This window comes from Myotis davidii, unplaced genomic scaffold, assembly GCF_000327345.1.
Source record: "Myotis davidii unplaced genomic scaffold, ASM32734v1 scaffold88, whole genome shotgun sequence".
NCBI lineage: Eukaryota > Metazoa > Chordata > Mammalia > Chiroptera > Vespertilionidae > Myotis > Myotis davidii.
This window is the reverse complement of record NW_006300377.1, coordinates 1372871-1386802: the sequence shown is the minus strand read 5'-3', so window position 1 is coordinate 1386802 and position 13932 is coordinate 1372871. Positions and strand designations below refer to the sequence as shown.

At 46.6% G+C, this 13932-nt stretch overlaps 1 protein-coding gene across 1 annotated transcript in view; it reads left to right on the top strand.

The window, feature by feature from the left end:
• CDCA8 (cell division cycle associated 8) overlaps nt 1-12739 on the top strand; it is a 16021-nt gene extending 3282 nt beyond the window's left edge. Inside the window, exons 4-11 of the mRNA XM_006777273.2 lie at nt 1275-1315; nt 3376-3448; nt 4747-4835; nt 6200-6264; nt 7624-7719; nt 9197-9323; nt 10029-10115; nt 11428-12739. Of these exons, the coding sequence (XP_006777336.1) occupies nt 1275-1315; nt 3376-3448; nt 4747-4835; nt 6200-6264; nt 7624-7719; nt 9197-9323; nt 10029-10115; nt 11428-11472 (623 nt within the window). The 3' untranslated portion in view covers nt 11473-12739. The remainder of the gene's footprint in view (nt 1-1274; nt 1316-3375; nt 3449-4746; nt 4836-6199; nt 6265-7623; nt 7720-9196; nt 9324-10028; nt 10116-11427) is intronic.
• Nucleotides 12740-13932: the final 1193 nt, after the last annotated feature.

Sequence of the window (13932 nt, the reverse complement as noted above, 5' to 3'; positions counted from 1 at the left end):
TCTTTAAAACATGCCCCGTTCTTTAACATCCAGTGGCAACTCTTTTTTCTTCTGGGCCAGAGGGTTATTTATTTTTTAAATATATTTTTTACATAGAGGAAGGGAGAGGGATAGAGAGTTAGAAACATCGATCAGCTGCCCCCTGCACACCCCCTACTGGGGATGTGCCCGCAACCAAGGTACATACCCTTAACCGGAATCGAACCTGGGACCTTTAAGCCTGCAGGCTGTTGCTCTATCCACTGAGCCAAACCGTTAGGGCCAGAGGGTTATTATTAATTACCCAGTATGTAGCCTCTTCCTGAGATAGAAATGCATGGTTTCCTTGGATATTAGACATTTAATGATCCTTTTGGCTCGCCCTTTTATTTATTAATCCATTTGTTTGCACATTTCTACAAATATTCATTGAACATGTATCAGTCCCAGTAAAGCGATGTCGAATTAAAGCTATGTTTTTCAAGGACTCGCTGTCTTAACTAATTTTATCCTCATAAAAGATGTGTTATTAAAATTACCCCTATTTTATAGATGATGAGATTAAAGCACAGAAAGATTGGTTGCTTTGCTCAAGATCTCATGAGCTGGTTAGTGGCAGAGTTTATTTGAATGTGGGCGTATTCTGGTCCCAAAGCCTAAGTTCTTAACAGTTATACAGGATACCATGAGAGGTTCTAGCAGGAAGACCTAACCTGACTTTTTATTCTGCATCTAACCTTGCACAGACCTCTTCATTCAACACACATTAATAACCACATACCTACTGCGTGGCACATTTTGCCAGAAACTATGGATATTATCTGTGTCCTCAAGGAATTCAGTTCAAGACCCGGGGGTTGGGGGAAAGAAAAAACTGCTTTGAGTGGTTGCTGGGTAGGGTGAGGATGAACAACTAACACAGCACTTAGCAGCCATCTGCTGTCATAGACAAATAAGCAGAGCTTTGGGTTTGAGCTCAGTTTCCGAGGATGAGTTAGAAATTTGTTGGGTGCAGAGGAATATTTTGGGCACGGGAAATAATAAATACCAGGGCACTGAGTCTCAGAAAACAGTGGCACATTGGGGAACTCACAGGAACTTTTTAGTTTGGTAGAACAGAGACGAGGTCATGAGGGGGACAAGTCAAGCTTGGAGAAAGGTTAGACTCAATTATGAACGTCCTCGAGTTATTGGAGCAAGGGCTTACTCTGGTCCTGTTTTAGAAAGATAAGTCAGCATGGGAAGATGATTTATGATTAAACTGATAGTAACTGAACAAAATGTTCTTTTTCAAGCCCTTGGAGGAAACAAGCAGGCCCTGGAGGAGGCAGCAACGGTAAGCGACTTGACCTGTTTGGGAACTGTAAGTTGGGTCTGTTCACAAATCCAACCAATGGATGCTTACTATAGAAGAGGTTCCATAAGGGTCTTTATCTGTACATACGTACCTATGAGAAAGTTTAATTTATAAGTTAGGCACAGTAAGAGATTAATAATACAATAGAACAATTATAACAATATACTTTGATAATAAAGTATGTGAATGTGGTCTCTCTAAAAATAGCTTATGGTACTATACCACCTTTTCACTTAATGAAGCCCTTTCCAGTTCTTTTTGGCATTTCCAGAATTGCCCACACCACTACTCGTATGCTTGGGGCCGATGGGTACTGAAGGACAAATGCGTAGGTAGCATATACACAACATGGAAACGCTGGATAAAGGGATGATTCATGGCCTAGGACACAGCTGGACGATGTAAGATTTCATCATCTACTCGAACAGCATGCAATTCAGAACTTGTGGGTTATTTCTGGAATTTTCCATTTAATATTTTGCAGATTGGCTGCAAGTTAACTGAAATTGCAGAAAGTGAAACCGTGGAATCCTTACAGTGAAAGGATTACTGTGCTATGATTTATACAGTGGAAGGATTCAAAGCAGATCAGCAAAGGGAAAGATGCATGGGGCAAAGTCCAGAGGAAACCAGGTTCAAGCTCCCAAGAGTCCTCTCCCAGTGGAGACACACAGGACACGCTTAATTCAGCACCTTACCTAGCAGGAAAGCACCTTAGCGACTTAATGTGCAGGGTTTTATTAGGGGCAGTCACATCTTCTGCCTAGCAATACCAAAATTCCAGACTTGCAGAAGGAAAGCAAGTATTCACCATAAACCATGTTGTTTGCATAAATCTTAGGCACAGGGAGCCTCTCTTATCAGGGAATAGTGGGAACCCTGAAGTCCAAGTTCTAGTGCCATCCACTGGCCAACCATGTGAACATGGATATCAGTCTTAGGCTTGTTAACTCTTCTGCATGTTAGGTAATGACATGCCACCAATGATACCTTCATAACGTGCCAGCTGGCTATAGAGGTGGCAGAAAGTTGGCCAGCACTTTCCATTCCATCAACCATCAGACATCACTAATCTACTATAGCACTGCTTCTTGCTAAGCCTGGACAGCCTCAGAATTCTTCTCTGAGTGCTCCATGAAGTCCCTCCCAACCCAGAGATGAAACCTTGTCACTGTGAGATGGCAACTATTCTGATAGTGACACATGCCCTACAAGGAAAAGCCTAGGAATCATGCCTGCTCTTGACTAGTCTCATAGGTTGTCACCAGTGGGAAGAAGTTTAATTAAAAGGGCAACTGGAAGCCTTTTGAAGAGCCCAAGATCACATTTGAAAACCTAGACTTAAAAAGAGGAAAATGAGAAGTCTGACACAGCACCAGGTGTTATAGAATGTGGATCATTTTGAACTCGTATTGGTGGCTGATGGAATGTAAACAAGTATAACCACTTTGGAAAATGATTTGGCATAATGTCAAGGCTGAACATTTGTGTACCCTATAGCCCTGTAATGCCCTGTCCCCAAGTATATAGCCAAGAGCAGACTTGGACATACATGTATGACAGTTCAAGTTGCAGTGTTCATGATAGCAAAAGACTGTGGGCAAGAGATTAGACAAATCCACTATGATAGAGTCACAGTGGGATATATAAAAAGAGATTAACTATAAATAATGGTCAGAAACAAACTAAACGATATTTAAGCACAGATACATTTGTGAAAATACATATACACACACTCACTCTTTCAAGCAAATGGAATGGTAGTGGTTATATCTGGAGAAAGACACAGAAGACTGGTCACCTTTGGAGGAAAGACAAGGAAATGGAACAGGGAAGAATAGATAACTAGCAGCAAGTTATTGTTGATGTTTTGGGTCCTGGGTGGGATGGTGGGCTTATGGGAGTCTGTTGTGTTATAATTAACATAATCTTTCGGATGTATTAAGTGATATGCTTTAAAAAGATTGTTTGCGTTTAAAAATGTTGTTCCTCATATTTGATGGACTATGCCTAGTGTTTCCTGGCTGTTTTTATCACAGGCTGACCTGGATATCACGGAAATAAACAAGCTAACAGCAAAAGCTATTCAGACACCCCTGAAATCTACCAGAAGTGAGTACTTTTCAAAATCCCTTGTTGAACTGAGAGAGCTGAGGCCCAGCGTGGTTGGCTGGCTGCATAGGGAGCCCTCGCTGATGGAGCCTCTTCCCTCTCATGTCTGATCCTCAGTCTTGTGAATAAAAAAAAAAGTGATTTTGGAGCTGCATTCAGTTAATTATATGCAAGAATGATACTAACCAAACTCTCCAGACTGATGTATGAGTGACGTGAAAGGATAAAAACAAAAGTTGTGCTGGAAACCAAACATGCTGTCTGCTTGCTTCCCCTGAGTTGGAGAGGCTAGCAAGCTTTACAGAAGTGTTACAGGACGGGCCATACAGCTGCAGCTCTCCCTGATCAGAGGGTTGAGAGAGAACTGTAAAAGGATTAACTTTCTCAGCACGTTAGTTTCATGTTACTAGATTCAGTGACCCACACGTGTAAATGGCTCACAAATATGCCCCACACTGGAAACACTGACGAAATAAAAATAACAAAAACCTTGTTCTTATGGAGCCCATACTCCAGGTCTCGTGATAGCCCTATAAAGTGACCACTACCTTTTATAGATGAGGAAACCGAGGCGCTACCATGAAGCCATGTGACCAAGTTAATGGTGGGGCCAGGCCTCAAGCTCACGTCTGTCCGATTACACAGTCTACACTTTTTTTTTTAATCCTCACCCGAGGATATCTTTCCATTGATTTTTAGAGTGGAAGAGAGGGAAAATCAGAGAAATATTGATGTGAGAGAAACACATTGATTGGTTGCCTCCTACAACTGAGGTACGTGCCCTTAACCGGAATTGAACCCAGGACCCTTTGGGTCCACAGGCCAACACTCTATCCACTAAGCCAAACCAGCTAGGGAGCTTTTTTTTTTTTTTAAATGTTTTTATTGATTTGCAAGAGAGAGAAAGGGAGATGGAGAGATAGAAACATCATAGATTACCTGCCTCCTGCATGTCCCTTACTGGGCATAGAGCCCCCAACCCAGGCCTGTGCTCTGACAGGGAATCGAACCGTGACCTCTTGGTTCCTGGGTCGATGCTCAACCACTGAGCCACACCTCCTGGGCAGTTTACACTCTTCATTAGAATGCTGGGAGGACTATCCAGGGCATCATATGGGGTTTCTTAACCACTCCAGTTAGTTTCCTTTGTCTACTAGTAAACCGTCTTTTTTTAAAAATTATCTTTATATTGGGTCTATTTGCTTACAGCCTAAGATTGCTTTATTTTTTTCCTATAAGAAATGTGAATGTATGAAAGTTTATTCTCATGAGAAATATTGTTAAACTGTTTCTTGTAGCACGAAAGGTAATGAATGAAATGAAAGTGGAAGAAGAAGAAGATGATGAAGAAGAAGAAAATAAAAATAAGAAACTTAAAACTGCCAAAGTAAGTAGGTACTCAGAATTTTGTATTTCCCTGTCTGTGGGCTGACAGATGGGGAAATACAAAAATACTTAAAATACAGTGTTGCCTCCCAGAGTTCACAATTCAGTAGAGAAGATCCCAGTTAAATAGCTGATAACAAACCCGATCATAGAGGTATGTACAGAGTGTGTAAGCATAGAGAGGAAGCTATTAAGGCTTACCTATTCTCTTAGGACACAACCAGGCCTTTAAGGTGAATGAGATTTCATTAGCTGGAAAAGAAAGGGGAGGGAATTCCCAGAGGAGGTCTGAGAGTGCCCATGTAAGGAACAGGAAGCAGTTTGAAATGGCTGGGACATAAGTTGTGAAGGCAGTGTGGGTAGAGTAGGGGCCAGGTAATGAATGGCCTTGTGCGCCAGATTGGGAAGTTCAGCTTCAGCGGGTAGGAACTGGTGAGTGACATCACCAGACCTGGATGTCAGAATAGTATTCAGGATAAATGGGAGCGGGCAAAACAGGGGAGAAGGAAACCAGTAGGGAGGCTATTGTACCTCTTGGATGAGCCTCTGACCCTATCGAAAGAGCTGGCGTTGAGATAAGATTTAAAAGGGAGAATGGGCAAGTTTGGTGGAGGGAGGAACGGAAACCAGAGGTGACAAATGGTTTCTAGCTTAGGCAGCTGCCGTCTGGTGGCATGTGGGGCACAGGAGGGAGAGTGATGCTGGGTTTGGGGAACAGTTCACATGTTAGTTGTTTGACATGCTGAGCATGTAACACTTTTCCGGGACATGTAGCCTAGACAGCAATTTCAGCCTGGAGCTCAGGGAGGAGGAGGAGACTGAGAGTCACGCTGGCTCCCAGGTCTTCAGGTGGTCGTGCCAGTGTGGGAGTTGGTGCTGTGCAGGGAGAGCGAGGAGGAGGTGAGAGAGAGAGAAACTTGTGAGACACACTGCAGGGGGACGGCACAGAAGCAGGGAGGGGAGGGAGGAGGAATCATCAGAAGATAGGGAGTGGTTCTTGTCAGGTACCTCCAAGGACACAGGAGGCGTGAGGACTGCTGCCGTTCCCTGTATTGGGCACCTGGGATGCACCTTTTCAGTGGCACTTTACTTGGGGGTGGCGATGGAGGAAGGGGCATGGAGTGCGTGACCAGCCAGCCTGCAATCAGTTCAAAAGACATTTAACCTTAATTTTGGCAAAATCCTCTCTTTTGGAAACCAAGCCAGGTCTGAGGCCTTAGTTGATCAGTTATGTTCTGAGTTACTTACATCTGTGAGGTAGATCTTCATATGGTCAATATTAGGTTTCTTTTCCAGAGCTGGTTCCCCTGCCCCTTTGCAGGAAAGGCTGTTTGTAACCTCATTTTCATTTGATTGTGACTTCAGGTCAAAAGGTGCCCTCCATCCAGGAAAAGAATGCAGTCCATACAAGGAAAAGGCAAAAGCAAAAGGTAATGGGTTTTCCCAGTTCAGCTGTGGTGCTGGTTTTGTTGGAGCACCACATTCATTGTGGCAGAACTAGGGGCCAGAGGGCTTCTGTGGCTTGTTCTTGTAGAGCTTAAAGTCATCAAACCCTTGAGTATCTGAACTGAGGGGCTTCTAGAAATGATCTGAACCAGTACCTCCTCCAGCTCTGCCCACATTCTCTATGCTGCCCACAGTTTTCAGTGCAAACAGGGAGAATGAGGCCCAGTAACATGGTAAGCATTGCAGATTATCGTGTTTAGTTGCCTGACAGTCCGTGTGCAGTTACACCATAGTCGGTCACAAAGCAGCTGTCACTTACCAATGGGTAGTTTCTTCAAATGTCCTCCTGGTCCTGCTAAATAAAGAATCACTCTGGGGCCCAGCCACCGTGGCTCAGTGGTTGAGTGTCGATCTATGAACCAGGAGGTCACGCTGCGATTCCCAGTCAGGGCACATGCCAAGGTTGTGGGCTCAATCCCCAGTGTGGGGCGAGCAGGGGGGCAGTCGACCAGTGATTCTCTCTCATCATGGATGTTTTTATCTCTCTCTCCCTCTCCCTTCCTCTCTGAAATAGATAAAAATATTTAAAAAAAAAAATCCCCATGGGCCTAACCTGATTCTGCTGGACCCACTGAACCATTTGGGAGTGGGGGCTGCGTCTGACACAAGCTGGGGAAAGTAGTGAGGGGGTGCTGAAGGAATGGGCTCCTCTCAGTCCTTCCTGAGCAGTGGTAACTCTTGGCAAGAGGACCAGAACCCATCTGGGGGGGGGGGGGGGGGCCTGCAGCTGTTGAGGGGCTGTCTCCTTCCTCTTATTCGTTAGCTTGATTCAGGAGTTAGATTCTAGACCAGGGGTGGGCAAACTTTTTGACTCGGGCCACAATGGGTTCTTAAACTGGACCAGGGGCCGGCACAAAAGCATGGATGGAGTGTTTGTGTGAACTAATACATGTTAACACTGCTGCTGGTGAAGGAGCGGAGGGGAGGGCAAGAGAACCCTCCGTTCTTTCGGCTCCGCGGGCCGGATAGAACAGCCGAACGGGCCGGATCCGGCCTGCGGGCCGTAGTTTGCCCACGGCTGCTCTAGAGGTTGACTGCTTGGGTCCAAAGTTGTGGCTCTCCTAATTGGCTGTGTGATCTTGGACAAGTTATTTAAAAATAAGTTTCTGTATCTAAATGAGGATAATAGTGGTGCTTCTCATAGGGTTGTTGGGAGAATTACAGGAGTTTATGTAGGCGCTCAGGACAGTATCTGACGAAGTCAGTGCTCCAAGTGTTACCTGCCCTTGCTGCTGCCGTCATTGGACCTGAGTTGTGCACCTAATTGCGTTTCTTACCTGTAGGTCAAGCAGTTATAACACTGTTACCCCAGCTGTGGGCCGAATGGAGCTGTCCCTGGTAAAACCAACTCCAGGCCTGACGCCCAGATTTGACTCAAGGTGAGTACTGAGAGCCGGGCTTGGATTGGGTGGGAGCCAGTATTTAATGTCAGAAAAGAACATTGTTTAAGAAAATAACTCCTGACTCCTTGGCCTGCGCCCTCAGAAGAGGGTGATCGGCTGAGCTTCCTGGTGGTGTTTGCCTCTCCCTTGAGTGCAGGTTCATCTGTTCCAGCAACAGAATGATTTTTCTCTTTATCTGATGAGACCTTTGTCTCTGATGATAGGAGGCTCTAGTGAACTTGGTCTCTTCTGAGTCTAATCAAAAGGTTTTGGGGTTTTTTAATGGGTAGGCATTCTCCTATACCCTTGAGAGAAACTGACATCCTCTTAGGAGACCAGTATAAACAAGGATGTTCTTGCAGCAAAATTTATCCCTTCCCTGGGGCTGGTTAACTAATCAGAAAATGCGATATAGACATTTAAAAAGAAGTAGATCTGTATGTTCTGATGGGGGGGGGGGGGGTTGGGGGGGGCCACTTCAGGATTAGGAGCATCTCCAAGCAGTTGGAACACAGTGTGTCCTAGACCAGCGGTCACCAACCTTTCGGACCTCGCGGACTACCGGTTGGCGACCGCAGTCCTAGATGGTCCATCTGCTTTTACATACATAGGAAGTGTCTGGAAGGGTGCATAGGAACTGGGGTGTTTATCCCTGGGGTGAGGGAGAAGGAAGACTTATCTTCGCTTTTAATTCCCATCTTCTTTAGCTTTGTTTTTCACATGAGCATATAGCAAAGGACACTTGAGGGAAAATAATAGCCACATTGTAACTGTCTTAAGAAAGTTAGAATTTAGGAATTAATATAATGATGTAATTTCTGAATCCTCCTCCTTGGACCCTAGAAAATTCCTCTTGATAGAAACACTTAGCTACTCTTGGAAGTACATTAACCGTAGTTTATTTCTGGATGGATGAATGACTGGCATTTGTATGGAGCTCTGGACATAAAATTGACATGGATAAGAAAGAATTGACTTGCTAGATGTGTGTTTGATAATTACAACCTCCCTTCTCCAGCTGTGTTTACTCATCGCTGCTTGGAAAGATTCCCCCCTAAGTTGAGAACTCGCCTTCTTAGAAAGGTGTGATTCGCAAAGTGCAGATTGAGGCCGGGTGGGCTTTGTTTTTTGTTTTTCGTGTTTATTTAATCCTCACCCGAGAGTGTTTTCCGTTGATTTTCAGAGAGAGTGGGAGAGAGGGAAAGGCAGAGAGAAATACGTATCAATGTGAGAGAAACACATTCATTGGTTGCCTCCTGCATGAGCGCCGTCTGGGCCTGGGCCAGGGAGGAGCCTGCAACTGAGATTCGCGCCCTTGATTGGAATCGAACCCGGGACCCTTCCATCCACCGGCTGACGCTCTATCCACTGAGCCAAACGGGCTAGGGAAAGGCCAGGTGGGCTTTGGAAGGGCTCAGCGCCTGGTGCCATGCAGTCTGCCAAGCCATCTACAGAGATTTCTCCCACCTTCTAGGGTCTTCAAGACCCCAGGCCTGCGAACTCCAGCAGCCAGAGAGCGGATCTACAATGTCTCAGTGAACGGCAGCCCTCTGGCCGACAGCAAAGAGATTTTCCTCACTGTGCCAGTGGGAGGCGGAGAGGTAAGTGTTTCAGTCAGGGATGCCTGGCCACCGTGTGTGTCTTAGCATTTCTTTCCCTGGTCTGGCACCCACTTCCCTCCCCCAAAGTCCTTTTAGTTGCATGGATCTTGATCTCCACACTTGTGTAAGACTCAGAACCCAGTTTCCTCTCCCAGAATAGGGGCCCAGACTGGGAAGATCCTTGCCCAGCTCTGGGTTTTATTGTTCATCCGCTAATATTTGGGCACCCGTCTGTAGCAGACCCAAGATGTAGAAGACATTCCTACCCTGGAAAAGCAGTTCAGTAGTCGCACAGGTTAACAGTTAACGACACTGTCATCATGCAGTGCTTGCAGTAATGCAGATACAGTGCGTCGTCTAGGAAGGGGAGCACGAGCTATCTCTTCCACTTTGTGTAACTCCCAGGGGTTCTGAAGCAGGCTGAGCCCCGTTTCTCCGGGCTGAGTAGAGCAGGTTGTTGACCTCACCTCCTGGAAGGAAGGGTGTTTGATCTCAGGTGTGGTCTGCAGGGCGTTTCTAAGCTGATGAGGATGCCCTGGTACCTGGGTGATCCGGCAGCTGGCCCAGTGATGAGCACTGATGTCACTGCTGACCTCGCCTCATCCCCCCACCAAGGGCAGGACACGAAGGGGGCACACTGGGCTGCTGGGTGGAGGTTCCCGCCCTGAAGGACATGCAGTGTAACCCACTTTCCCCTCCACACAGAGCATGCGGTTACTGGCCAGTGACTTGAAGAGGGTCGATATTGCACAACTGGATCCAGAGGCCTTGGGGAACATTAAGCAGCTGTCCGTAAGTCTCACACTCGTCTCCACACCTGAGCTGCCTCCAGTAGCTTTCTTGGTTAGCTTTCCTTGGATTGTCTTTCAGGTCCAGGCTAACTCTTTGTACTTACAGCCTTCTTTCCCCCAATGGATTTTGACTGATGTCATGCTTACCTGGTAGCAATTCTGTCCCTAAATTGATGTTGCATTTAGGTCCCTCCAGAGTGCCTGCCACAGAAGTTCCTTAACAGAATCAAAATTCTGCCTCATTCAGGCAGTTGGTGCCTATGTGTTAGGGCACAGTTGACCTCCAGAACTCAGACTTACCGCAGTTCAGGGGTGGGGGTGGGGGAGGGGGAGTCTTATTACAGAAAATCCACAGAATCAAAGAAAGCGCTGAGCAGCCAGGCCTCGGAGTGATGGGACCATCAGCAACAGGAGGTTACGGAGCTCCACACTGGTGCACCAGCTCCTTCGGCTCCTCTTGTCTCTGGGGCCCCGCGCACGTCGTCCTTCCTCACTACCCCCACAGCAGATGACCTCCTCCACAAGGCTCTTGGTTCTGTCCTTCCTCAGTGTTGGTTTGTAGGCGATCTTGGCTAGCCACACTTTCAACTCTAACTATTGCTTCATTTCCCAACACCTGTCCTCGTAAATGCTCAAGAGGAAGAAGTTCATTGGCTCAGCTTTGGTCACATGGGCCTCCCTGGTCCAGTCAGCTTGGTCTTGGCTAGTGGGTGGGAGCACTTAGTACAAACATGGCTGCCATAGCCCCACCTTCCTGGGGCGCTAAGGAAGGGGACAAGGTGAGCTGCTTTCCCAAACGTCCTATTGCACCTAGGCCCAGTGCTGAGATCACACAGCCAGCCACCCAAATCTGGTGACATTCATCATCTAGCTGGATGCACAGCAGTACTCCTCCCAAATTATACTTTCTCTGTCTCATGTGAGATGTTATTTTGCTCCTTTGTTCAGATGAGAAACGTAGAATCCGGAAGGTGAATTCGTTTGTGAAACAGAATGGAGGGCTGAGATTCCCTCAGACCTGCCTCAGACACATGCAGTGCTACCTGAGTAGAATCAGTGGTTCTCAACCTTCCTAATGCTGCTACCATTTAATACAGTTCCTCATGTTGTGGTGACCCCCAACCATAAAATTATTTTTGTTGCTACTTCATAACTGTAATTTTGCTACTGTTATGAATCATAATGTAAATATCTGATATGCAGGATGTATTTTCATTGTTCGCGACCAACAGGTTGAGAACTGTTGCAAGTGATCCCTGGACAAGCATGCCCAGTGCCATCCTCTCTAAACGACCTGTCTCTTTTCTTTATAGAGCCGTCTTGCCCAAATCTGCAGCAGCATACGGACTCACAAATGAGGCTGCTATCCCAGGAAGCGAAACGTGACAGGATGGATCTTCAGTGGGCATTTCTGGGACCTTCTTCCCTTCAAGCTTATTGTCTATTTGAGTGTGATGTTCTAGAGCAGGAAGTGGTGTTCTCTTGGAGAATTCGGGACGTGGGGAGACACTGTTCCCTCATCTGTTAGACAAAGTTTTACTATTCACACCTTCCAAAGACACTGCCCGCTGCATCCATGCAATCAAAACTTCCTGTCCTTCTCCCTGCCGAGTTCTTCCTGCTCTCAGAGCTGCCGTTTTCTGCCTCCTGGGACTCAGCGTCCTCTCTGCCCTGCCCTAACTCCAGTGGAGGTGGCATGGAAGGACCTCACTCATATTCTTGGGCAGACTGTCTACTCATCCTCGCCTGAGAACCGTGTGCATCTGGTGTTTCCGCTCTGTATGCTTGAGGCTGGGAGTTTGGGCTCAGACCATCGAGTTCTGGGCCATGAGAGGGCAGATCCAGGGCGCTGGGAGGAACTGTACAAATGGGGCCAGGACAGCGAGTCAGGACCTGTCCCAGCAGTGACCACAGCAGAACACACCGCCCCTCCCAGGCCCATCCCCGCCTCCTGTGGAATCTCACCTGCTGTGCCAGTGGTTTTCAGGCTGACTTATGGAATGGTGTTTTGTATTTATCTCGACCGAAGACCAAAAATTGGTGTGAAGGCAGTTTCCATGTCTTTCACCTCTACCTCTCCAGCTAGTGGGGATTTGGGTATGGGAATCGGGGGGCTGAGATTAGTCTGGGATTTTATGGGACTGACACAGGAGCTCTCTAAGCTCTCCGTGGCCCTGTGGTCCCTGCCAGGTCTGTAGACTGCAGAGAGCACGTCTCTTACTGGCTTCATTGAAGGAGCAGGTGAACTGGCCTGGTCACCTCATTCCACATGTTTGGCCTGTGCCCTGGGCTGGACTAGTTCCTTAGCACTGAAATCCCTGTGTGCCAGCCAGTGCCTCTGCCCCAAAGAATCATGGGATGTGGTCCAAGAATATGGGAACAGTTCCCACCCCAGGCTTGGGGGCCACTGTTTTCTCATGTGTGTCTCTTTGCTGTACTTTGTATTTTGCGACATGACCATCCTAGTAACCCAGTCCTGTCTAAGTTGTATTCGAGTTGTTTTATGCTCCCTTTCCTGAGACTTTTTGTACATATTGTTTTCCTGAGTAATGGTATCTCTAATCTGACTTCTAAGAGCTCCTGAAAGGTACCTGTTTTCAATAAACTGTGTGTTTGTTATTAATATGCACCTGCCTGTCATTTCCAAACTGTGCTCCCCGGACTGGAGGCAGCTTGGAGCTGCAGCTCTCAGGTGGGGCCTTTGAACAGCTACTTACTCAGAAGGTGAAAACCTTTACTCCAGGCAGAATCTCTGGTACCTGAAGAGGAGCCCTCACCCCCAGATCAAGGACATGGGGAACCTACCCCAAGATGTTCTTCTCCAACACGTTCACTCCATGAGCTAGAAGTGTACACTGGGGAGGGTAAAATCTATCGCTTGTTTGCTATGTAGTCTCGTTGACCAGGACAAATAAGGGTGTGCATAGGTAATCAGTTAAGTGGGCCCCTCACTGCCCAGAGTTTTTTACATTGAAAATGATCAGCATGGAACTAATTCTGGGTTATTGCTGAGCTCAGTCATCTGACATGGATAGTTTATGATGAAGGACCCTTCGTCAGTGACCGTGTATGGAATAATGGTTACTTCTTCCAAGTAATCCTGTCCCCAGAAATTCCTACCTTTCCCATCATTCTCTGGTACAGTGTTAGGAAGAGCTCGACATCGAGGAAACACAGGATCCAACATGCTTGACCCAGAGCCAGGCTCGCCCAATTTCACTTCATGTGCACCACTGTCCAAATGAACCCAATTGTGGCAAGTGTGTAGTATGTAGCAGGTGCCTAATAAATGCATCACATGATGCAATCTGAGCAGTCCATTCCACATAAAGGGCTGACTTGGAATGTAATGCGTTCTTCATCCCAGGATTTAAGCATGGCCTGAATTATCAAAGGGCTGGAATGTTGCAAAGAAAATTTACATCTTACTAGTGGGCCTGTCAGATGTGGCCCAGTGGATGAGTGTCAATCTATGAATCAGGAGGTCACGGGTCGGTGTCCAGTTGGTTGGGGCACATGCCCAGCTTGCGGACTTGATCCCCAGTGAAGGGCATGCAGGAGGCAGCCAATCAGTGATTCTCTTTCATCATTGATATTTCTATCTCTCCCTCTCTCCTCTGAAATTAAAAATATATATATATTTAATGTTTTATATATCTGAGCCAAAGAGCAAAAACAGCCCATAGACACGTTCACTGTTTTTTTAAATTATAACAATTTAAAAACTGCCAAAGTTCACAAAAATGATTGCTAGCTCCAAAAAATAAGATCTGGCAACATGGGCCACAGTCGACCGGGGTCCTTGCGGTTGGGTAGCA